The sequence below is a fragment of the Notechis scutatus genome, chromosome 3, assembly GCF_049901735.1.
Source record: "Notechis scutatus isolate UNSWTSFEM ecotype Mainland chromosome 3, rNotScu1.2, whole genome shotgun sequence".
NCBI lineage: Eukaryota > Metazoa > Chordata > Lepidosauria > Squamata > Elapidae > Notechis > Notechis scutatus.
In genome coordinates, this window is record NC_142011.1 from 161,096,779 (window position 1) to 161,124,298 (window position 27,520).

General features: G+C 36.0%; 1 protein-coding gene across 1 annotated transcript; it reads left to right on the plus strand.

The window, feature by feature from the left end:
- Positions 1–884: 884 nt before the first annotated feature.
- METTL4 (methyltransferase 4, N6-adenosine) lies at positions 885–27,520 on the plus strand. The gene is given in 9 exon segments (XM_087961609.1): positions 885–1,274; positions 1,277–1,404; positions 3,065–3,127; positions 4,545–4,905; positions 5,430–5,499; positions 14,666–14,840; positions 17,974–18,080; positions 19,391–19,485; positions 26,663–27,520. Coding segments are annotated over 9 exon segments (1,413 nt in total). The 5' UTR covers positions 885–1,009; the 3' UTR covers positions 26,812–27,520.

The window sequence follows — 27,520 nt, forward strand, 5'->3', positions numbered from 1 at the left end:
ATAGGACAGGGACGGTAGGCACGTTGGTGCGCTTATGCACGCCCCCTCTTCTCTATGGTTATCTCCGGCGGCCGTTCGCTGGAGCTGTGAGTTACAGACCGGAAGGCGGCTTCTTGGGAGCGAAGCTTGTTCTTCTTCCCAGTTGGGAGTAAAGGTCCAGTTAGCATGCCACAGGCTGAAATTTGCCCTTCACGGCCTCTCTGAGCGCGGCTGTTCGACTCCTCTACGGGGCAGAAGACTTGGCTCAAGGGCTACGCAGTCCGCTCAATCCGGTAGAAACGGCTATGGTTTACTGAGAGATAAACTCCATTGAATTCAGCAAGATAAATTGTATATAAATTGTAACTTAGGACAAGACTGCCGGAAAGAACCCAGCTGAAATTTAATCTGCCCTACGACTTCGCTAGAGAGTTGTAGGAAACCACCGAAGGGCAAGAGGGAGATTTGACTGACAATGACTTGCTATGGCTCTTCCAGAATTATAACAAGATATCTAAAGCAGTGAGCTCTCTCGGCTACATTAATCTAAATATTGTTATAATAGTGTCCAAATATTTAAGCAGAACTAACTTTTGTTTGCACAAATATTTTGATGTGTTCAGAACTATGGTCTACTTATGGGCAAATTTATGTTTTTAATTTGAACCTTAGCCTAACATTCAAATCAAATTTTACTTAGCGTTGATAGCTACGGGGACAGTGAATGATGTATGTCACAGTATAGGATCTCGGTATAAAGTATCTCCAAGTATCCTCATATTATGTTTCCTTTTTCATATGCAAAATATTGAATATAGAAAACAGGAAAGTATTTTTTCATTGGCTTTAAGAACAGTCTTAATTTTATTGAACTGCTAATTTCTTATAGCAGTGGCATCTTTTTTCAGATGCTTGAAAATGATCAGTCTTGTGAACAGAGAAGAGATGCTGTGCTCATAGAAAGACCTAGTTTCACAGAATTGAATTAAAATATTTGACAGTTGGGTAAACTAATGCTTAATGCAACACAATGTCAATTGTATGTTATCTTCCAGCTGGCTGGATACTAGATCACCTCTGTTTCATAAATAAATCTGGATACTATTTTTGCCACTCTCTTGAGCAGTCAGCTAAGGATAGTTTTAACAATACTGTTATTCCTGCTTCCACAAGTACAAGTTTGATTCCCATAAAATCATGTACAAAAAAAATTATTCCCAAATTTAGAAACTCAGGAGAAAAATCTAATCATATGGTAAAGAGGACATACTCATTTCGAGAAGAATTTTTTAATGTACTAAGCCCCATATTCCTGCAAGCTTCCAGACAGAAAAGCATAGTGGGATTAATCTAGAAACTAGTATATCCAAACAGCAGAAAAATGATAAGGACAAGAAACCTGTTATTACAGTTAAGGCTAAAAAGGTAAAGTAAGAAGATACGTTTCTTACACATTTACATACATTTTCATGCTGTAAATAACATAAAATGAAATCACTGATTTATTATAAAAATAGTTATAGATTATTACTTTTGCAATCCAAAAGTGTGCTGTGTAGATCATTGGTAATAAGCACTGTATATTTTTACCTGCTTTCAGCATTTAATAAACCTGGTAAATGAAATCAAGTACATCTAATTTTAGCATGTGCTAGTAAAGTTTTATTATGAATTTATAAGTATAAAATGATCCTGCTGTAAAAGACCATGCTAGTAGTTCACTGAGTAACAGTAGTAATATGTGTCTTACACTCATGCTATCATATGTATTTGCCATTCTTGAGTTGTAATCCTACAAGCTGGTTTCCTTATGTGGCATTTTCTCTCTTAGAAAGCCACATGGCTTGACTTTCGTTGTCTATTGTGGTCTCTGTGTCACATACAATGACACATCTGATAATTAAAGGGAGGAACACTTTCCCATCTGAAAATCCTATATTTTTCCTATAGTCAATAGTTTGGAATGAAAACGGTACTGCAAAAAAGCTATAGTTTTTTCTTCCCAAAAACCTAAATATGAAGAGAAATTTCTATCATTCATTTATTCTGAGTCACCTCATCTGGTGCTCCCTGGATATACTGTATTAGTGCTATAATTTCCATGAAAATGTAACACTGGCATCTTTGGAAGGAATCAGGATATGAAACGCTAGCTAAATAATACCACTTCCCTTGGTATCCCAGTTACCATTATCTCCAGGCAGCACTGCCTTTGTTTATGAGAATTGTGTGTGGGCTCATCTGGATTGTAGTGCATATTTGAGAAGGATATTGTAATAATCAGCATTATACATAGTTCTTGGTTAATAATGGTAATTGGGATTGAAATTTCCACTCCTAACTGATGCAATCATAACATGTGATATGACTGCATTGCTTAGTAACAGCAGTCTTGGCAGTGCGTCTTTTTGTTGTTAACTGAATCCTACAATTTTTTAGGTGAGGATCTGCTCCAATCCAAGCCATTCCTGTTTGGCCGCTTTGTAACCACTCCTCTTCAGTTGATGCCTATCATACATCCATCTCTGACCTTTTGGACAGTCCTACATATTGCTGCTACCCACATTGCCCATCACACTGCACGCTCCTACTGCCAAGGTCTTCATGCTGCCTTCTTTTGTGTAGCCAGGGTGCTGGACTTCTCTTACATTCCACCCTTGGAAGAAGACTCTCCAGGGCCTTCTTTTGCGAAAGAAGCCTGGTGGGTAAAAGAAAGACCTAAGTAGCACAAGTACCTGCAAATCAAAGCAGGATTTTCTTTCTTTCCCAAAGAACTGAAAGAATGGGAGATAAATACCACAAAGGAAATTCCCAAGTATCTACATTCCACTACAACTTATGGTTGGTGAATTGTGAGATGCTGAGAAGCATTGTCCCACCAACTAGGTTACAAGTTGTGCATCTATGAAATTCTGCTATTTGCTAACATACACATTAAGTTGTCTTTGTGAAGTTTAAGGGATGCAAGTTCATCACAAAATACATCTTTTCTTCATATACAGAATTATTAATTGTATTAATTGTAATAACAATTGAATTAACATTTGAATGTTAGTGTAGCTAATCTGCTCATTTTCAACTTTAGAAACGGAAAAGAAGCAGTGAACTTAATCATGGTGAAAGTGATATCTTAGAGTATCATTTAAAGGTAAGTTTGAAGACTAATAATGGGACAGTGCCATTTGTTTTTGTGACATATGCTTAACTTAAGAAATGTTCAGTGTTAAGAGAAACTTTGTATGTTGAAATAAAAGTTACATTCACACTTCATGTTTAGATAGAATGTGGTTATTTATTTATCAGATTGTACCCTACCTTTATAAGTAACTCAAGGCAACAAATACACCTAACACTCCTTCTTCCAACTATTTTCCCCACAACAACAACCCTGTGAGGTGAGTTAGGCTAAGAGAGAGTGACTGACCCAAAGTTACCCAGCTAACTTTCATGCCCAAGGCAGGACTAGAACTCACAGTTTTCTAATTTCTAGACCAGCACATTAATCACTACAGCAAACTGATTCCAGTCATGACTTAATTCATTGTATGAATCCATTCTTGCTTAGTGCAAACTATAACTAAAAGTACATTGAATTTTTTTTGAAAGGTGTTTCAATTGTAGTTTCTTTTGTGAATGGTAGTGCAGACATAGTCTATTTACTTGTGACTAAGGCTATTTCCTCATTATTGACTTTTAATGTCTTGATAGCCTCATTCAGTCATTGCTGGAGTGTTATAAGGCCTATTCTGATTACTAATATTTAGTTTAATAGTGGTTAAATGATTCTAGAATATTCTATAACCTATAGTTAAGAAACGACCTTAGAGATTATGCATGAATGGATGTATGCTGTAATTTTAACCACAATTAGACATAAAGTGATTGGTGTTAGTTTAGCATGATAAAAAAGGCATTTTTATGACATAGTATTATGAATTAACTAGGAACAGGCTTAAATAATGTCCTAAGTCATAAGAAATTTAGCATGATTTTGGAGGTTTTTTCTAATCTTATTTATACCGTTTATTTAAACCATGATTTTATTACATAACTTGATGGGTGAATCTCTTATTTACTCAACAGTGTGCCTAAACCATGGCTAAGTGTGATGTATGCATGCAGTTTTGCTTTTTCTATAAGGAAACATATTCTTGTATGTGTAACTTAGACCTTTTGATGGCGACAGTTGTTAATTGGCTTTATTTCTTGATCTTGTGCATTCCTAAATACTGTGAATATTTTTAAATAGTTTGGTTTCATTTTTAAATTGTAAATTAGGTAATAATGAATCTGTAAGCCTCAAGGTGAGTAGAAGATTGCTAATCTAATAACATTTATAATTGTCCTATCTCTGTTGTAATGCTTCTGTTTGCAAAAATGTTCATGTGAAGGATTCATAACATTCTCCATTCAAACATGAAGAAATAATGTTAAGATGAACAAATCCGAAAACATTTTATAACTGCTCCATGCTTTCATTGTGCAACTGAACTTCTTAGTAAATTGTGGTTGACAAATCTGCATGTTTCAAGCAATTTCCCTTTATCTTTTATTACTGTACACAGATCAGTGGCATAATTTTGGATGGGACTAGATGTTTAATCCAGGAGGCACGCAAAAGTGGTTTCCTTCAGCCTAATTCTATAGACCAGTTTTATGTCAAGGCATCTGACAAAGGACCCAGTAATTGCAGTTTGGCTGAGCTTTGCGAGATGGCCAAGTGCTTTGTTTCCATGAATGAAAGAGAGCAAAAACGTGTAATAGACAAGGGAACCTCTGACCCAGAACAAGTTCAATTAACCTGTGTTACTGAAAATAATATAAACAATGCGAAGATGTTAACCCTAATGGGACAGAACTACTTATTTCCCCCCAGAAGTGCATTTCTTTTATCAGATTTTTCGTGTATGCAGCCACTTTTGAATTGTAAGTACCGGTACATACCTTAGTAAAATTTCTCACTTGTTCAGCAATCCCTAAATATTTTTCATGGCAGTTTTATGTATATTTTTAGTAAAGGAGGAATTGAAAGACCTGAATATCAATTTGAACAGTTTGATTAGTAGAATTTTGCCTTGATATAAGCAAAATATTATGTTTATCTCAGTGTATAGTGAATGACAAAACTTGTTCATGGTCCATTCCCTTAGCTATAATGTATGCTTGTTATAGCATACAAATCTGCCTGGATAGCCAGTAAATATTTTATGGTACATGTGAAACTGTTATAATTGCTTGTATGAAATTCAGCTGTTAAATACAGCTTTGCATGTAAAGCAGTGTGGTTGATATAAAATTATAAGGGCAGATTTTTATTGTTTCAAAATGCAGGGAAATATCATACTTTCAATTCCTTTGAAAGATGTAAGTTTTAGGATCTTAAAATATGGGAAATACTTTTATAATTTCAAATAATTGTTCCTGCAATTGTTGAAAACATTTTTTTCCAGATAAAAAGAAGTATGACATAATTGTTATAGACCCACCATGGGAGAACAAGTCTGTTAAAAGAAGCAACAGGTATGATTCCCATAAATGTATATTTTTATTTAAATTAAGTAAAAAGCTTTTAATACCATGCTATCAGGCAGGTTACTGTTTTAATGGTACAATAAAAGGAAGTAATTTGCAAAAGGGTATCTGAATAAAATTTGCTGTGTATGCTTGATATAAAAAAATTGGTTAATGGCATCCTAACAAGCTTTTTGTGATTGACATTCTCAAATGTAAGAGGACATAATGGTTAGCGTTTATTAAATGAAATTATTCTATTATAAAATTAATTGATAGATTGCTATAATTGGTGATTATTCTTGTTTTCATAAATATATTACTTTAAGAGTATTTTAAAAAAATTTTGGTTGTTTAATTTAAAAATATAAAATTATAAAAAAAAAAAAAAAAAAAAAAAAAAAATAATTTTTTTTTTTTTTTTTTTTTTATTTTTTTTTAAAAAAAAAAAAAAAAAAAAAAAAAAAAAAAAAAAAAAAAAATTAATTTATTTAAAATAAAAAAAATAATTAAAAAAAAAAAAAAAAAAAAAAAAAAAAAAAATTTTAATTTTTTTTTCTTTTTCTTTCTTTTTTTTTTTTGTTATTTTTTTATTATATTAGTTTTTAAAAAAAATAATTTAAAAAAAAAAATATAAAAATAACACAATGTTTTTATTTTTGTTCATTTTGTTTTAAAAAAAATTAAATTAAAATAAAAAAATAAAAAAAAATAATGAAAAAAAATTTAAAATTTTATTAAAAAAATTTAAAAAAAAAAAAAAAAAAAAAAAAAAAAAAAAAAAAGAAAATAAAATAAAAAAAAAAAAAAAAAAAAAAAAAAAAAATAAAAAAAAAAAAAAAAAATAAGATAGAATGGAACAGATCAAACACTTTATTGGCCAAGTGTGATTACACACACAAGGAATTCGTCTCTGGTACATAAGCTCTCAGTGTACATACAAACAACAAAGTAAACGTAATGATACAAATAAGAGAAGGTAGTAGAAAAGATAATAACAGTAATAACAATAACAATAATAAGGTAGTAAAAAAGCCATTCTGCATGGATAAATATCCTTGGGCAGAAGTCCTGTGGTAATTAAGTGTTGAGCAGTGTGATGGTACAAGGGGAAAAAACTGTCTTTGTGTCTGGTTGTTTTAGCATGCAATGCCTTATAGTGGTGTCCTGAGGGGAGGAGTTGTAACAGTTTATGTCCAGGATGTAAGGGTCTATAGATATTTTCTCAGCCCTCTTTCTGACTCATGCAGTATATAGAGCTTCAATGGCTGGTTGCAATTGTTTTTTTCGGTAGTCCTAATTATCTGCTGAAGTCTGTACCTGTCTTGTTTGGTTGCTGTACCAAACCAGACAGTTATAGAAGTACAAGTGACAGATTCCATAATTCCTCTGCAGAACTGTATCAGCAGCTCCTGGGCCAGTATGGACTTTCTGAGTTGATGTAGGAAAGCTGTCGTGCCATTTTAATGATGGCTTTAATGTTAAGTGTCCGTTTCAAATCCTGGGAGATTATACTGTAGAACCCAGAAACTTGAAGGTCTCTATTGTTGATACTATGTTTTCTAATATAGTAAGAATTGGTAGAATAGGAGAGCTGCTCCTAAAATCCATTTTCATCTCTGATAGAGTAATGGTGAGAGCAGGCAGCCCTGGGGGTTGCCTGTGCTAATTGAACAGGTATTTCACCTGTTGCTTTCTGTTAGGTATAACATTGATACCAAATATGGTTTGGGTGAATAAATATATAAAACTTAGATATCATGGTTTAAGTGCTTATCACTTTAAGCACAATGCAGCAGGCAATTAGCCGATTAAGGGTGCGGTTTGAAGTTACAATATAAGGAAGCATTAGAAGCTGAAAAGTTTACTGTCTTGCTGACTGCTCTGGCTGGCTGTAACTGTGTGCTACTGTTACTGTGTGCTGCTGCGACTAACTGTGATTACTGACTGTGAGTGCTGTGACTGAACTGTTATTGTTTGCTACTGTTTGCTGAATATCCAGCGTTTGTTTCTCTGGAGAGTGAAACCGGAGGAGGAGAAGATATCTTTATCGGCTGATAAAGATATTGCAAGGACTCTTAACTTGGACTATACTAGTGAGTCTTACTGGATGGAAATACTGTGAATGACTTAATGGACTGAATGACAATGCTTAAACTCTAACTGGATTAAAAACTATTTAAACTACAAACAGTGTTTGTGTTCAGTGTGTGTATACTCTGGGGCCCTTCCGCTCTCCTTTGGCTTCCTGGCTTGACTACTGCTGCAATACTACTCTGCTAGGGTTAAATCCTCAAACCCTAACATTGGTTATGGGCCCAGCAGCATAGTCTAACTAACCAGGATATAGCAGAGAGTTGGTGTGAGTTGCACATTACTGTAAAAACAAACTGTTTTAATTAGTTTAAAATAGTCACAATATCTGAAGAGTAATGGCACAAGTAAATTTGTCACAACTGTCCATGATATCCAGGCTGGATGGAACAAACTATGTTTCATGGTCAATGAAATGTAGTTTACTTCTACGCAAAGAAGGTTTGTGGGACATTATAGCAAACCCACCAGATGTGAGTAGCTGGGATCCTGCTAATGATGATGATAACGAAAAGTTACAAGACTTTAAACTGAAGAATGAGCAGGCTTTATGCATCATAGGACTGACTCTCTGTGATCAGCAGCTTGTCCATATTCGTGGAGAAGAAAATGCTGCAAACTGCTGGGAGAACCTCAGGAAGATTTATGTTCGGGACAGTGTAGGAGCACATATAAATCTTACACGGAAGCTTTTTCGAACGCATCTTCAGAGGAATGGAGATATGTTAGTTCATTTAAACTGTATGAAGAGCATTTTTCAAGATTTGCAAGAAAAAGAGCTTATATTTAATGAACTGCAACAAGTCTACATAATATTATCTTCATTAGATCAAAGCTATGATGACTATGTAACTTCGTTAGAGGTATTGCCAAAAGAAAGCCTCTCATTAACCGAGATTACAGGCAGGCTACTAGAAGAAGCCAGAAGAAGGCGTGAGCGTGACGAGCTGAGAGAAGATAAGAAAGAAGAGAAATTATCTTCAAAGCTTGAAAGAAACCAGCAAAGCAAAGTACAGCACCTGGAAGAAGAGAATTTATCTTCAACGGCATACACAATTAAAAAGTGTTTTAATTGTGGAATCAGAGGACATTTGGCAAGATTTTGCAAAAAGAGAAAAAGCCAGAATGTAAAAAAGCCAAAGAAAGCATTTGAACTAGCCACGTTTAGCAACTCTGATGTGAAGAATAATTTATGGGTGGTTGACAGTGGCGCATCCCACTGCATCACAAGAGATAAGACAAAATTTATAAAAATGTCTACAAGCTCTCAACATATATCTCTTGCTAACGGCTGGAACCTGAAAGCGAAAGGTCAAGGTTTTGCACGTTGTCCGTACATAAACCAGGATATAAAAATGTTGTATGTACCGCAACTAAAGTTTAATTTGCTTTCAGTAAGGGTATTAGATAAATTAGGTTATGTAATTACTTTTAAAGATAATAATTGCATAATTGAAAAAGATAACAAAAGGGTAACTGCAGCTTTAAATGGAACATTATATGTCTTAGATAATAGTAAGAAAGGGGAGGCTCAAACTGTATTTAATAATATAAAGCCTCATGATGAATGTATCCATTTATTGCATAGGCGTTTGGGGCATGTAAATTTTAAAATGCTAAAACGTACAGTTGAGTTATCTGAAGGAATAAGGTTAAAACCTTGTGATAAATATTTGCGTTGTAATGTTTGCTGTGAAGATAAGAGCAAGGTATTGCCTGCAAATAGGCTAAATGGTTTCAAAACAAAAGAACCTTTAGAAGTAGTATTTGCAGACATAATAGGTCCAAAGAAACCCAGTATGGGAGGTGCTAGATATATACTGAGCATTATGGACCATTATTCTAGATATGGGTTTTGCTATTTAATGAAAAGCAAAACTGAAACATATCAACATTTTTTCAATTGGCTTAGGTTTGCTGAAAGAAAGTCTAAACGACAATTGATAACCCTGGTGACAGATAATGGCACGGAATTTATTAATAACAAATTCCAGAACAGACTTAAGGTAGCTGGAATAGAGCATAAGAAGTCTGCTCCATACAGGCCAGAACATAATGCTTTTATTGAAAGAAGAGGCCAAACACTACAGGCAATGGTTAGAACAATGTTAAATGATTCTGGGTTACCTGATTCTTTGTGGGGGGAGGCTACAATGTGTGCTAATAACATATTGAACAACGTTGTTAATACAACAACAGGTGAAATTCCATTTACCAGGTGGCATGGCAGGAAACCTGATCTAAGTTACCTGCACACATTTGGTGCACCAGCATGGGTGCATATTCCTGCACAACTCAGAAAAAAAGGGCAACATAGAGCTAAAAGATTTTTCTTCGTTGGTTATCAGGCAAACCATAGGGCATATAGATTTTGGGAGAAAGGCACATCTAAAGTGTTATGTAGTGCTAGTGCCCAATTTCTAGAACATGAAGGATGGGAGAAATTAGAACAGGATGCCAATAAAGATGTAATTATTGAATCCTATAGAAATCCCATTAGTTATCCCTGTAACTTTAAAAATAAAGTAAAGAGACAAATACAGGATGAAATAGTGCCCATAAAGGAAGAAACAGACTCAATAGCTGAACAGGATGAGGAAGATGAACAAGTAGTAGTTCAACAAAGTCCTCCTGTAAGCCCTGTAATTCCCAGAAGAACTACACGTGTATCTAGACCGCCTGATAGGTACCAGGCTAACACAGTGTGCCAGATTAATCAAGTTCCTAATTCTGTTGAAGAAATTAAAAAGTATCCTAATAAGGAAAAAGTAAAATGGTATGCAGCAATGAATAAGGAACTGAATTCATTAAGTGATATGAAGGTGTATGAAAATGCCAAATTACCTGCAGGAAAGAAATCCATTGGCTGCAAATGGATATTTAAGGTAAAAACAGATAAGGATGGTAATTTAATCCATAAGGCAAGGTTAGTAGCCCAAGGTTTTAGGCAGAATGCTAATGACTACGATGAGGTGTTTGCACCTAGTCTTAAGGCAGCAACCTTGAGGGCAGCTTTAGTGTGGGCAGCTAGTAAAAACTATATAGTTAACCATTTAGATGTGGAAACTGCTTACTTGCACGCCCCATTAAAACATACTATTTATATGAAAAAACCTGTTGGTATTAAAAGTGAAAATAAGGATAATAATGATTGTTGGTTGTTAAAGAAAAGCCTCTATGGTCTTAAACAATCAGGCTATGAATGGAACCAGTATATTGTAAAGGAACTAGACAATATAGGATTTAAAGCTGGTTTAGCCGATCCATGTCTGTTTAAGAGGGAGATAAATGGGAAAGTATCATTATTATTACTATTCACAGATGACATTGCATTGATAACTGAAACTAATGATGAAGCAAATAAAATAATAGCATCATTAGGAAAGAGAATAAAGATCAAGCAATTAGGGGAGATAAAGAAGTATCTCGGTTTGAATATAAAGAAAACACGGAAAGGTTATAAGATATCTCAGGAAGATAAGATAAGCAAATTACTAAAAGATTACAAGATGGAGCTTTGTAAGCCAGCTAAGACTCCAATGAGTCAGGAGTTTAGCAACACTGATGTACAAAGCCCTGAGTTTGATAAGGTGATTTATCAATCTTTAATTGGAAGTTTGAGTTATATTAGTAATTGGTCTAGACCAGATATATCGTACTGCGTGAATCAGTTGGCTAGATTCAATTCTGCACCATGTGAAAGACACTGGATTGCAGCTAAGAGGATATTAAGATATCTTAAAAAGACAATGAATTATTCATTGTATTTAGAACCAAAGGGTGATTTAATTCTGTGTGCTTATGCAGATGCTAGCTTTGCATCAGAAAGAGACACTAGAAAGTCGACTTCAGGAACAGCCATAATGCTGGGTAATACATTAATAGGCTGGAAGTCAATAAGACAACAGCATATAAGTTTGTCTACTATGGAGGCAGAATTCTCCTGTTTATCATTGTTATGTACAGAATTAATAATGTATAAACAAATGTTAATTGATATAGGTATAACTGTAGATTATCCTATAATTATACATGAAGATAATCAGGCAGCAATTCAAATGGCCACAAATATTGGAGTAAAAACAAGGAGCAAGCATACAGATCTAAGATACCTAAACGTGAGACAATCTGTAAGAAGTAAGATGATTCAGCTAGAGTACTGTATGTCAGAGGACAATTTAGCTGATAATTTTACTAAAGCCCAAGGTGCCAGTAAGCACCAGGAGAGTTGTGAAAAATATGGGATAAGATTGTAAAAGTTATTATATATTTATTTCACCCAAAAGGGGAGTATGTTAGGTATAACATTGATACCAAATATGGTTTGGGTGAATAAATATATAAAACTTAGATATCATGGTTTAAGTGCTTATCACTTTAAGCACAATGCAGCAGGCAATTAGCCGATTAAGGGTGCGGTTTGAAGTTACAATATAAGGAAGCATTAGAAGCTGAAAAGTTTACTGTCTTGCTGACTGCTCTGGCTGGCTGTAACTGTGTGCTACTGTTACTGTGTGCTGCTGTGACTAACTGTGATTACTGACTGTGAGTGCTGTGACTGAACTGTTATTGTTTGCTACTGTTTGCTGAATATCCAGCGTTTGTTTCTCTGGAGAGTGAAACCGGAGGAGGAGAAGATATCTTTATCGGCTGATAAAGATATTGCAAGGACTCTTAACTTGGACTATACTAGTGAGTCTTACTGGATGGAAATACTGTGAATGACTTAATGGACTGAATGACAATGCTTAAACTCTAACTGGATTAAAAACTATTTAAACTACAAACAGTGTTTGTGTTCAGTGTGTGTATACTCTGGGGCCCTTCCGCTCTCCTTTGGCTTCCTGGCTTGACTACTGCTGCAATACTACTCTGCTAGGGGTTAAATCCTCAAACCCTAACACTTTCTATCTATCAGAAATCTTACAATCTACTACAAGTGTGGACAGACAAAGCTAGCTGAGTCAGTTTAGAGCAAGCTCAGAACTTTAGAACAAACTCAGGGCCCGCGGGCCAGATTAGATCTGATTGGCGGAGCCACCCTGGAAACAGCAAAGGACCAGCCCACAGTGGCTCTGTCAGAGAAAATTGGGCTTGGGAGGGCTGCGTGCAGCTGTCCAAGGCTACGTTTTTGGCCGCGACAGCATCCTGCAGCTCTCTGCCAGGGAAAATGGAGCTCAGGGAAGCTATGCGCAGCCCCCTGAGCTCTGTTTTTACTGCCAGAGGCTGCAGGAAGCTGTTGCGGCCAAAAATGGGGCCGAGGAGCCTGTTTTCATGGTAGAGCACTTGGCCACCACAGGTGCCCCTGACATGAATGACATGCTGGCAATGTCCACCCCAGTCCCCTAAGATCAAACACAACCCTGATGTGGCCCTCAGTGAAATTGAATTTGATATCCTGGTTTAGAGCAGGGGTCGCCAACCTTTTGGACCTCAGGGACCACCAAACTCATAATTTTAAATCCCAGGGACTACTAACCAGTTCTGTGGGCATGGCCTAATTTGTGGGTGTGGCTGGGTAGTCATGTGACTGGCTGGGCACGGCTTGTATGTAAATATTATAAATATTTATATAAATATTGATTTTTTTATAAAAGCAACTTTTATCCAAAACCAGGCAAAGCAGGCAGGCAGATTGAGTTGATCACAGAATCGCAGATTCATTTAGAGATCTGTGTTTCTGCCATTGGCTAGCTCAGTCTGTAACATAAAATTTGCTAGCAAGCAAGCTCACAAAATTAACTCACAACCCACCATGTATGTAAATATTGGATTTTTTTATAAAAAAGAGAGCAACTTTTACCCAAAATCAGGCAAAGCAGGCAGGCAGATTGAGTTGCTCACAGAATCACAGATTCACTTAGAGATCCTTGTTTCTGCCATCGGCTAGCTCAGTCTGCACTGCTTCAGTCCTAAGGAAGATTCGGCTCATCTAAAGATTAGCTAGAAAGCAAGAAATCCAACGATTTCCTGCTTTCTACCTAATCTAAATCTCCCGGCACAGCAGAACAGGTGATGGTCGGAAAAAGGAAAAATAGCAATTTAGCAGGCAAGTTTGCCAGGTAAGGATTGGGGGGAGAGTTCCTGCAGGCCATGTGGGCGGCGCAGCCTTGTGTTCTTGCACAGCCTGGATTAATTGCTTTGGGGGATGCTCTGGGGGAGACATTTCTCTGCGGACCACCAAAATTTTCTCACGGACCACCAGTGGGCCGCAGACCAGCGATTGGCAACTGCTGCTTAAAGGGTTGATTTGTAAGGAGGAAAAATTGCTTTATCTGAAATGCGAAATAAGCAAATTGCATGCGTCTTTCTGAGAAAGCTGAGAGTCTGGTTTGCTTTTAAAGCTGAACGTACACAGAATTTTCTTTCTGAAGTATACTTGATAAATGTTGCACTTAAAAAAAAAAAGTGTGCTTTTGCTATTTTTAAAGAGTCCTGTTGGCCCAGCCTAAGTATCCACACACCCCAGCATTCTATATCCATAATAGTTAATTGTATACTTTTGGGAAGCCTGCAAGCAGAATATGAATATAACTGTCTTGTTGCTTATCTACAGTAGCTGTCATTCAGAAGTTTATAGTCTCATACGGTAGGAAGTACATAATCATCAGGATTGTCAGACATTAATAGTTGCTTCTTATTAGAATTTTCATAATCCTACTTTAAAATTTTGTAATTTGGTGGCCAATAACCATTCTTCAGTAGTGAATTTCATATTTGAAGAAGATGCTGCTTCCAAAATACCACATAAATTAGTTATTCCAACTATTAATCTAATATTCAGAAATGCAGCAAAATATTTAAAAGCTCATTTTACTTCAGAATTTTTTCCCCTCCAATATGTATCTGCTTTGAGAAGTGAAAATGGATTGTAATTAGATTGCTGCATTTAATAGATCCAAAAGGATCTGTTAAAGGAAAGGAAAGCTTTTCACCACTGGATGTCACTATTGACTCAAATTTAATCTAGTTAGAAGTTATTAAATTAGACAATGTTTGTAAAAAGCATCAGAAAATTTCAAACATTTTTTTTTTTTTTTTTGCTTTGGGTGACCTGTAAATTTTTTCTGTCCACATTTAGGTATGGTTTATTATCTCACTGGCAAATCAAAGAAATTCCTGTCCCAGCATTGGCAGCTCCAAATTGTCTTGTGGTCACTTGGGTGACCAACAAACAGAAGCATTTACAATTTGTAAAGAATGAACTTTATCCTCACTGGTCTATACATGGTGTTGTTGAATGGTTCTGGGTAAAAGTAAGTTTGCTGGATTTTTTCTCCCCTATTAAATATTTGTTTGTAGTAATTCCAGTATTAATTTTAATGGTACATTTTAAATGCATTTTACCTTATTTTTAATTTATTTTTCTTAATTTATAAGTCACAGGTTGGGATAGTCAACAATTCACATACCTTAGTTCTAAATATCAGGCTTACATACCGTATTTCTGTTTTTATTATAGTTAAGAATTAAAAAATAAATGAGATCATTGTCGGCCTAGAAATCTCTGATCAATACCAGCGCAAAGCTTACACTGTTTTTTAGTTTTTCTACTAGAAATTTTAGAGTGAGAGAATAGGTTTGCTTGTCCTTAATCCATCTTTTTGCTCGGGTGATTAGTCAAGAACAACTACGTGAAAAGTAAACAAACAATAACAACTCAAAAAACAAAGGTACCTTCTGAGGGAGTGTATTCCATATAGTTGGAATCAAAGATGTCCCTTCTCATGTATCAGAATGATGAGTTTCTGATAGTGGTTGCCTCTTAAAAAGGGTCTCTTCTACCAGTGTTAAAAGGTGGATAAGGGCTAAAAGGAAGATGATATTTTATAGATAGCAAACCCCTGTAGACTAGCATTGACTGGTATGTCATTAGCAAGCAGTGCAGAATGTATAGATTCATACATTCCCCGTACTTTGCTTTGGTTGACAACTTAAGGGCCAAATTTTACACCAGCCACGATCTCTGGACACTTTCCAAGGGTAGCTTCAGGAGAGTACAGTCGATAACCATTTCCAAACTTGTCAGGCTGTAGATGGTGGGCTAGACCTAAATACACAAAGGTGAAAAATTGCAAATCCAGTTATAACTGAGGATCAAGGAGTTCTTAAACTTTCAGAGGGAATACACCTCTACCCACAACAAGCTAAATTTCAATTTCCAAACTAACAGCACTGCTATCTTGTCTGAAGTAATTTCAGCTTGTTATTTCTCATCCATAAATATAGTTGAACATTTTAAATAATGTTCAAGTGTATCAGTTGCTTCCTTGGTGTAGTATGGTAAGATGCTCATTTAAAAATCCCAAATTCCCTTCCACAGTAGTTTTGTGTAGATACCATATAGCATAGGGAAAGGACACCATAGACCAAGCTGTCAAACTCGCAGCCTGCAGGCCGGATGTGTCATGTGCTGGACACGCCCATTCCCAGTTTAGCAAAGGAGGAAAAGTCCCGATATGTCATGTGACGCTGCCATGACAATGTGAGTTTGACACCCCTGCCATAGACCGATAATCTAGATAACAGATAATCAGAGTTGGAAGGGACCTTGTAGGTCATTTAGTCCAACCCCTGCCCAAACAGGAGACCCTACATCATTTCTGACAAATGGCAGTCCAATCTCTTCTTGAAGGTCTCAAGTGATGGTGCTCACGCAACTTCCGAGGGCAAGCTATTCCATTGGTTGATTGTTCTCACTGTCAGAAAGTTTCTCCTTATTTCCAGGTTAAATCTCTCCTTGTTCAGTTTCCATCCATTATTCCTTGTCTGGCCTTCAGGTGCTTTAGAAAATAGCCTGACCCCTTCCTCCCTGTGGCAGCCCCTCAAATATTGGAAGACTGCTATCATGTCTCCCCCGGTCCTTCTCTTCACTAGACTAGCCATGCCCAGTTCCTGTAACCGTTCTTCATATGTTTTAATCTCCAGTCCCCTAATCATCCTGGTTGCTCTTCTCTGTGCTTTTTCTATAGCCTCAACATTTTTTATAGTGGGGTGACCAAAACTGGATGCAGTACTCTGGGTGTGGTCTTGCTAAGGCTTTATAGAGTGGTATTAGTACCTTACTTGATCTTGATTGTATCCTTCTGTTAATGCAACTTTGGGTTGCATTAGCTTTTTTAGCTGCTGCTACATACTGCTGGCTCATATTCAGTTGGTTGTCCACTAAGACTAAGATAGGAGGCTATTGTCCCTAGCACTACCTTCTGGTTTTGGCAAAAGTTCTTCCAGGCTGAATGGCTTTATAAACGCTTCAGTAGTATGCAAAACATGTGACTTTGATGAGCACCTGAATACTGAAAACAGCTCCTTTTTTTGCCAGTTATGGGCAGTCATGAAAATTCCTAGCCTGGAAGCCGAGTGGAAAGCTGAGAAGAGACTAGTCCTGCAGTAGTTTTGTAGGCTGTATGCATTTTGAGGCCACTCAAAATTCTTGGTTGAGACTAATTAGCTTACATTTTTGCTTTGGTGAAGTTGTTTCCAAGGTACAAAACAAAATCTAAGCTCTGTTTCACAAAGGCCTGTTCTCTCTACTGTTCCAGGCACTGAAATATAAAAGGCTATGCTCAGAATTAGCAGACAGGGGAAGGAGCATTGGGATAGTGAGATTAAAAATTTCCGCAGCCCATGTACTTTCTCCTTCTTGCTTTCCAATCTTAGTCTGGTATACAATATAGAATAGCCTAGTGAGCAAAGCAAATGGAAGAAATTGCTTCAATTTCTGACAGCCAAGTGACTATGATTCACATATTTGTCAATAGATGATTTTCCAGCAGTTGATCCAACGTTTAGGAATAAGATTTTTAAACTGGATGAGCTGTTATCGCCATATTGTTGATTTCCTTAGAAAAGTTATAAATGGAAAGGAAAGAGAAGGATGCTGTTTTCCTGTGGTTGCAGCCCTTCAAGCATAAATTGTCCCAATCAGTGATTGTAGCAGTGTTCACAATGTTCCAAATTTGCTTCTATTCAATAGCTTCCCTTATGTGAAACTCAATATTCCTCAAATTTAAGTTATTTTGTTCTTAATAATGCTGACACAATTAGCTCAGGTTTAAACTTAATTTATAATGCAATGTTAAATTGGTAATTTTTAGCATTTAGCCTTGCTGAGTGATTCAAAACACTAGAATTGGTTTTGTTTGACCAGATTTGGGCAGCTCTTGAATCCTAAGATGGAGAAATGTATGCATTGATTTGTATTTTTTATTTGTAGTCATGTCAGACGTGTGTGTATGTGTGTGTGTGTGTGTGTGTATAAATATATGTATATGTATATATCAACAGCCACTGTTTTCTGATTAAAAACAAATACGTGTAAAACACACATAAAATTTCTTGTGCTGTTTGCTTACGCTTGCTACATTTGTTCAAATTTCTCTGTTTCAGATTACAAAGTCTGGAGAATTTGTGATTCCATTAGATTCTCTTCACAAAAAGCCATATGAAATTCTTGTACTAGGTAGAGTCCAGGGAAATACAGATGTACCACTAAGGTATGGACATTGAATTTGTAATATTATTTATATGCAGTATTATTGTGTAGCATTGAGTTAGCAATGCTTAGTTGAGTTTTGCAAACAAGTTTAAAGGGATGAGTGTGGTTTCTTAATACAAGACTGAGGAATGCCTGCTTTAAGCGAGTTGCAATCAGATATCTGATTATTTGCTTCTTTCCCATGATGTTGCAAAACTTTTTTTTTTCAATAAATGCTTTAAAGTGCATTCAGTGAATATCCAATTATTATTAAATGGTGGGGGGGGGGATAGGATATAATTGTAGAGGCATTTGCAGGGAGGTTCCACAGGAAGGTTATGGAGGTTCATGGGAGACTAAGGACAAAGAAAAAAGTTCACTCAAACACAATCAATTTTCTGTTGCAAAGAACTTTTCCTTTTGATTCAGGGGTTCAGGTTTTGTTTTGTTTTTAACCCACAGATTTCATGACCTGAAAAAGTTTGAAATCCTCTCACTTACAGAGTGGTGTTCATCAAGTGGGTACCCCTTGGTGTGTTAGGCTTCTGTTCCCATAATAATCAACCAATTACAGGGATTGAAATCCATCCAGGTTGTGAACAGAGCTAGTAGACTACTGCTTCTTTCTCTGAAGAGATAATGCCACCTGCTTCTGAAGATCCATTTAGTTTTCTTGTTAGCGTAGGTTAGGTGAGGACAGGAAAAGATGCTGATATCCATAACTACAAATCACACCTTCTTTATTATCCATCAGAGTTTTGTCTTTTGAAGAGTTGGGAATCGACAGCTAAGTGTGGGTAAGTTAGTGCAAATCCTGTTGCAGCAAAAAAATAACAAGTTGGTTAACATTCTATAAGCTAGGTATCTTCTATGGCTCCTTCATTTACTTAGGGTAAAGCTGCAGTTAAGTCTTACATATGCCTTGAAAGGGTATTATTGGTTGCTGCCACCAAATGAAGCATTTGTGCCCTGGAATTACACATTTTTATATAGCCAGGCAATATTTATGCTTGAAATATGTATTGGTTGTGTTCTGTTTGTCTTCTTCCTGTAGTTTTACTTTTGTTTTACAAAAACTTAAGAAATTTCATAAGCTTCCATTTATCTTTCATAAAAAGAAATATTCTCAACAATTATGTATTAGCTTCATTATGGCTTCCGGTATGAGAGTGGCCTTTGGCTTTTTGTTTTGCTTTTTAAATCATTCTAATTATTTTGTTTAGGAAGAGAAATACCAATGAATGTACAAATCTTTCCCAGATACTGTGTCTGTATAAATCACTCAAGGTTTTCTTTTTATATTGTCTTCCTTTTTTATATATAAAACAGGCTTTCAGAAGATGAAAAGTTTTCTGCAATTCCTGATCAGAAATTAATTGTCAGTGTACCTTGTACTTTTCATTCACATAAGCCTCCTCTTACAGGTAAGTTCTAGAAATATTTTTTTTTATATTTGTAAGGCTTTATATTTTCAATTTGTCTGGCTGGTTAATTGCATAGTGTTCTTACTCATTCGCACTGGTGATTCTGGACCATCATTAATATGACATGGAGATTTTCAGAAAATTATGAGAGCTTGTGAATTTTCATTAGGAGCTTAATTTTGAATGTCAGTTTGCCTAGTTTTAATCGGACATGCCAATATATAATTTTACTACCTTAGGCTTAACAGTCATTGCAACTGTTAAAAGTAAGCTAATCTTTAAAAGATTATAGCATAGCAAATTTTATTCAGAGCATTTCCTGGGACTAGATTTTGAGCTAATTGTTCTGTTTGCAGATATAGCCTTGATACCTTGCTAGCAAAATATGGGGAAGTAAAACAAAGTAATGACAGAATTTTTTTTTGTTCCACCCCTTTTACTCTATATGTGACAACTAATTGAGTCATCCTGATGATGTTTATTGAAATATATGGTAAATATACACCAAAATGATTAAGTCATGTACAACCAAGTTTACTGATCAGTGGTTTTATATGAAACAGGGTATAAATGTAATGATCACCTTAACGGGAATACTTACTCTCTTTTATTTTTCCGCATAACATTGGATTTTTAGGTAAATGAGTACAGAATCATTGTGGGAATAAGGCAATTGTATACTGGAATTGTTTAACCAATGGATGATAATAAAACCATATCACAACATCCTTCTCTCTTTTCTTGCCATAAATATTAACATAAATATTAAATAATGTATAACCATATCTATTTTGGAGCTTTTCACAGATTCATTTTCTTCAATTATATCAGAAGCTTACCATATTCTTTGGGTATGGCACTGTTTAAAGACAGAAGGCAATATTTACTGCTGCAATAGGCAAATTATTCAGATTTTCCTCATTACTTTGTGTCAAGTGAATAATTAAGAGATGATAGAATCTGTGTCTCTAGTGCCTGAAATCAACAGTTTTTTTTATCTGTAGTGGTTGAAAATAATTGTATTTTCATAATGCAAGAAGTGGAAGGCAAGTTAGCAGTTGGGACTGCTAATGTCCACCAGTAAGTAATGCACAATGACACATGACACATTGCTTAATGACAACAATCCCACACTTCCCACTGCTGTGTTAACCAAATTCCAGTAGTCAATACCAAAGACCCACCCCAATTCAAGCAATTCAGGGTGATTCTTCCAAGGTATGGGGTAACTCCCCTTCAACTCATCCAAATGTCTATTCCTTCCCAATTCTGTCCTTTTGGCTGTGCTGCACCCTGCCTTGTGGGCTCTGGGCTACTTTCCACACTGCATCTCAAGAGCTTCTTGGTGTGCCCCGCTCAGCAGCCCCAGCCTGGCTCAGCAGTGCAGAATGGCGTGAAGCCGTAGCTGCCTGTCCCAGCATGTGCCCAAAGCCCCAGCCAGCCCACCCAATCCCAGCTGCAGTTGCCTTGCCACTCTGCACTCTGAGGCTCCTGCCATGTGCTCCACCACCCCAGCTGATCTTCACAATCTTTTTGCTCCTTCTGCTAACAATGTGTGACTGCCTGGCCCTTTGCAACACTACTGATGGCTCTTTGAGGCCATCTTCCTCAGGTCTTGTGAGGAAACCACCAGGTACAACCTGGAAAAAAAAGCCTTGACTGCCAGCAGTTGCATGATGAAGGGCTGGTCCGGGCGCGCTTGGTAAGCAGTAGAAGCAGAAAAATGGCAAAGGTATGCTATCATGCACTGGCTATGGAATGTAGAACCTCTGGTCATGAACGCTTCTAACCATGGCCAAATTGGGTGACAACCAAAACTTTGGCAAAATTTTTGCATCTGGTCACAAACAAATACTCGGATGGCGATCAAACACAGCCATGGCTATTTCCCCTTCCATGGTGATTTCCCCTTCCATGGCATTTTTTTTGTACGTGCATGTGAAGTCAGTCTCACTTCCGGTCACAAACAAATCAGGTTGCGACCAAAGTCATGGAACGGATTACAGTCTACTGTCTGTCGATTGGGGGCGAGAGAAGGTATGTGGGGGAGTTGAAGCATTCCTGCAGTTATAAATATGTAGGTGCCAAGCAGCCTAATTTTGATCATGTGACCATGGAGGAACTGCAATGGCTATAATTTCAGGGATAGGTTGTAAAGCCATTTGTTCAGCACTGCAGTAATTTCAAATGGATGCTGAACAAATGATTACTAAGTGAGGACTACTTGTAGTTTATGTTCGTGTGTGTGTGTGGGGGGGTTTAAATACATATAGAAAAGTTTGTGACTATGTTCTTTGCTAGCTAATTGCTTCTTCAGATAAAACAATACTTTATTTTATTTGCATATTAGTAGTTCATATTTCATTTTGCACATACATGTAGCTAATTTCTAGAGTAATAAATTTCTAGAGTGAATGATTATGCAGAACAACATAAAACTGCAGATAACTAAACTGCCAATTTAGGGCTTCAGTGTATGGGAAGATATTCAAGTCTTGTGACTAGAAGATAAAATGTTTTACAGTGGTGAAAAACTATTAACTAGAATTGCCAGTAGAGGGATTTTCCCCCCAAAGTTTATAGCATGAACATAAAAGAAAAAGTTGAAATAAAAGAAAACATATAAATTATCCACACACAATTTTTTATTTTAAAAAGAAACCAGTGCAATTAACAATGTTAGTTTACCACAGTATTTTATTTCAATAAAAACCTGTTTGTCATCTTTTGTTCAGACAAAAAGAGAACTTTGCATAAATAATTAAAATTATATTTTGTTTTGTGATTTGAATTTAACTGTGAAATTATGACACTAGAAGTTTCTAATAATACTTCTTTGTTTAATGCTCACATCATTAAATATGGCAAATAAAATTTAATTTACATTACAGAAGTTTGTATTTGTTTTTTTAATTGTTCCTGGAAAAAGAAATATAACATAGCATAGCAGTCTATTCCTAATAGCTGTGTTCAAGTATTTTGATTGTTTATTTTTATTCATAGGTTAGGAAAAAAATCTATGAAATTTCTTTTCCTTAATTGTTGTTTTAAATATTTTGAAACTGTTTTGTTTTATGATACTTTCAAAACTAATAAATTATATCAAATGCTTCATGGTGCAAATTCTGTGTGGCATAAATTTCAGGTACAGACTAGCTGCATTTTCTACATTTTATTTCTGTCTTATTTTACAGTTTATAAGCCTCAATTCTCCCATCCATTCACAATTATAACATTAAGTTTGGGAGTCAGTCTAATGATCATAGACTGAATCAAAAGCTATCTAATTCAGATCTTGAAAACTGACACAACCACCTTTCATTGAGTAAACACATAAAGGTCAAGAGAGAATAGACCAATATAAGTCCTATTTTATTGCTGTGGTTAAAAAAGATGACACTTATTTTACCATTAAACTGTTAAAAACTTGCATCATATTGTGTTCCTTAATATATAAACCTTTTGTTATATACAAAATAAAGAATATACATTGGCATGTTTTCCACCTAAAAACGAGGATTGGAAAAAAATATGTAATGCACTATAAAAATCAAGGTAATTTTCTTTTTCTTGAGAATTTATTTTAATATAAAATGAGAGAAAAGAATATCAGTGAAAAAGTATAAGACCTCAGAACCCTTACTGGCACGAATTGGCATTTTTAGTATCACTGCATGCTACATAGTACAGCTATGTGAATCATTCATCATCCTGAAAGTTTGAAGCAGTTATTTTGAGATTTTCCTGGATTATTTGCATATACTTATGTATGTACAAAAGTCACTTCCCACAGGATCACTGCCAAAATATTGCCATGATCAAAGTGTCCTTTAAACCATTATGCAAGCAAACTTTATATGAATTACTCATCAAGTACAAATGGATTCTGAAAGGAACTTGGCTAAAAAATAAAAATGAAAGTTACTCTAAGTTATTTTAAATATAGATTCTTAAATTTGTTTCCCTGTGTGTTTAAAATAGCAATAAAAGCCATGGAAAACCTCCTGACATTTTTATTCCATTACTGTATTCTGTGCTACCTATTTATTTATTCTATGCTAGTATTTTAGAAATTCGTTATTTATTTTATATATTCCTGCCACAATTACAAGAACGTCAGTGGATATGTAAAATGACATTAATGTTTAGTTTTACATCTTCTCTTTATTTTGTACAACTCAAAGCAATATACATAATGATCCTGCCTCATAATTTTTCCATGCTAACTCTTCAAAATGGGTTGGATTCAGAAAATGAGAGGCCGAAAAGTCACTTGGCTGGTTTTCATTCCTAAGGGGCAATTGGAATTTGTGATCTGGTGTTTAGTCCATTACCTTAACCATTATACCAAACTGCTTCCTATATAATAATAATCTCTAGGTTCTAGGTACATTTTAGTAGATCAGGACCTGAAATTGTGATAACTACAGTCGGGATATCAAATCTGAGACTAGTATTACGGCCCATGGACTAGAAGGACTATTATCCCAGTTCACAGGCATGTTCTTCTGTATTCAGAGAATAATAGTCTATTTCAGTTAGTGAAATAATATGATATAAATGTTACATTTTATTAAATAATCTAATTTTCCTGGTTAAAACATGTTCAGCACAGGATAAAATAGCAATAGTGGCATTTTCAGTGAGAAGAAAAATTTAGGCATTAATCATTTCATAGTTTGTGTCAGAAGAGCAACCATAGAGTGAAGACTTAAATGCTATTTCTAATATAAAATCAGAGATTGCTAGAGGCAAGGTATGGAAGAATCAACATTTAATAGAAATACTTTGTGACAAGAAATATATAGACAGAGTGACGATAAAATTAACACCAAGTAAAGCCTTTTATGTAAAATATTTCAGTGAAAAGTGCACTTTCAGGCACAGGATTGAATACGAGATTTGTTCCCATTTCCTGTTTTTCCTAGATTTTTAAGTAGATAAGTTGATAATAACAATACTGTGTGATTATTATGTCTTTTCTGGTTGGAGTTTCTGGGAATAATAATACAGAAATAATAATAATAATAATAATAATAATAATAATAATAATAATAATAATAATAATAATAATAATAATAGTACAGAATCCTCTTCTCTACCATTTAGTTCTGTATTTTTGCAGCTCATCTATGATATCCCTCCCTAGGGGTTAGGTTTTTTTTAATACTTTCACTATATACTGCAATTCAACAGGTTGCCATTTATTTACCTGTTGGACAGCCCTTCCAAATGTGTCCAGCACTTACAGTTCTCTAGTCATTGGCCATTGTGGCTGATGATTATGGAAGGTGTAGTCTAATACCAATTTGGAGAAATGTGATGTATAGATAGTGTTAAAGGAAAAATTATGCATCAAATGAAAGTCCTAAGTAATACATGAATATAAGGATAAATAATGTTTATTGAGCTTTACCAACGAAGACTTTGTCCCATTAATTTGGAACTACCAGATTTACATGGCAAAAATCAAGGTGACCTTAAATGGCAGCAAAACAATGTAGTGATTCCTAACTTTTTGCAGCCTCCTAAAAGGTTGTAAAGATTTAAAGCCTGGAACTGGTGTCCCAAATTACATGCTGGCTACTGTAGCTGTGATCTGTGAAAATTATTGAAATATTTTGGGTCAAAGTTTGTGAAACTGGTGCCCAAATACAAGTTTAAACATAGTTGCCATCTGGTTATGGTGAGAACATAGTTCAGATGTACTTAGAACATTATATGGTTTTATACGTTCAAATTGCTGTATAAAGGATTACCGTATTTGCCGGCGTATAAGACGACTTTTTTGCCCCGAAAAACATGCCTCCAAGTGGGGGTCGTCTTATACGCCGGTATATCCACTGCCGGCTTTCGGATGCTTGTTGGACGCAGCGGCGCGCTCTGGCTTCCCGGATCCCCTGCGTCGCTCCGCTTCATCCCGCCGCCTCGCTCTGCCCGAGGCTGCAGCCTTCCTGCTCTTCCCATGGCCCCTGGCACTCCGCCCTGCCGCTGCAGCCCCGGGATTTCTGGAGGGCATTTCCGGTGGTGGTGGGGGTCGTCTTATACGCCGGGTCGCCTTATACGCCGGCAAATACGGTAGTTGGTATTGAAGCACAGCAGAACATGACTGATTTATCTCATACCTTCAACTTTTAAAAAAGAAGATTTTAAGGAATTAACAATCTGCATATTCAATAAATTGCACTCTTAAGAGATCATCAATAGGAAATTACAACAGTTTAATTGGCTTAAGGTTAGATTTGCCTGTTTCTTCAAAATGCCATACGAAGCCAGTGAAAGCTATACAGGAAGTAAGTCATACTGATATTGACTATCACTAAAATGTAAAATGCAGTTACTGAAAGTTTACAGTAAATGAAATCAAATTATACCCTACGTGGATTGTTTTCAGTTTTTGAATCCTAAATTCAAAATTCGAGGGAAGAAATGGTTAAAGATACTTACCTCTGTCAGTCAAAAGTTGTATTTGCAACCATCATAAGTGAACCTTTAGATCCTTATGACGGTAATACAGTGTGTAAATGAGAGTAATTGAAAGTTTTCGTAGTACTGTTCATTTTTCCAAGGATGGGTATTTCATATTTGTGTCATATGAATTTTCTAACTAACTAAATATTTCTTTCTGAGAATATGCAATCAATTTGGCTAATAAGAAACTCTGTAAAGCAGTGGTGTCAAACTCAAGGCCCAAGAGCCAGATTCGGCCTGAGAGGTGCTTAGATGTGGCCCACGGGGCTGCCCTGGAAACAGCAAAGAATCGGCCCACAGTGCCTCTGGCACGAAAATGAAGCTCCATTTTCACTGGCAGTGGGTTGCAGGAGGCCATCACAGCTGAAAATAGAGAATGCAAGGGCCACAGGCTGCCCTCCCGAGCTCCGTTTTTGCTGGCAGAGGGTTGCAGGAGGCCGTTAACAGCCAAAACTGGAGCTCAGGAGCCCATTTTCGCTGGCAGAGCACTTGGGCCACCATAGGCGCCCCAACATGAGTGATATTGAGTTGGCCACACCTCCTCTGACCATGCGCCCCACCCCCCTGAGTTCAAACACAACCCTGATGCTGTCCTCAATGAAATTGAGTTTGATAGCCCTGCCGTAAAGTTATTTACCCTGTCTTTATTCTCCAACTTCCAACACCTTATCATCCTCACCCTGTTTGTTTGTTTTTCACTTTCTAGAGATTTTGAAAGAATATACCAAGCCAGATGTAGAATGCTTGGAGCTGTTTGCTCGGAATTTGCAACCTGGATGGACCAGTTGGGGCAATGAAGTCCTTAAATTCCAGCACTTGGACTACTTCACGGTTTTACAGGATAATGATGACTAGCAAATCATAATTATTTTTGAAGGATTTTATGTCTGGGTTCTGAATTTCACCTTTGCTAACCCTAACTCTACATTGTGAGATATATGTAAACAACCTGGAACAGTTTTCAAGAGCAGCTCTATTTTGATCAAATGTCAAAAAATAACAAGGATGGAACTTGTTATTCCATGCTTAGGTTGTAGAGGGCTTTGCTAATAGTAATTTGAGGCGAAGGTACCAGCAGTATGATATCTACAATAGGACCTCTCCTGAAACAACCAATCCAACATCTCACATCTGTTGGTCACTGTGGTATTTTGCCTATTTCCATAATCCTCCCAGGAAAATTCTGGATCATACCTGCATATCCAGCATCTGGCTCTTTGAAAAATTGGCTGCCATGATTGAAAAACTCTTTATTTCATTTAAATGTTAAATATTGCTTATTTATAACTCTTAGTTCTGTCATTAGAAGTGTTTACATTTTTATGTTTTGATGGGTTAAAAAGGATTAAAATGAAGGTTAAAATTTAACTACATAGTTTTTAGCATTTTCTGGCTTGGAAATAATGGTTTTAGAAATGTAATTAAAGCTTTTCATAATAATACCCCATTTTTAATTTAATTTTTAAATACTCAATTTCAGAAATATTTTTACTGGCTTCATTTATTGTTATATGATTTAAGTTGTGTTTTTATTGTCTTGAGACCAACAAGGCTAAAACAATAA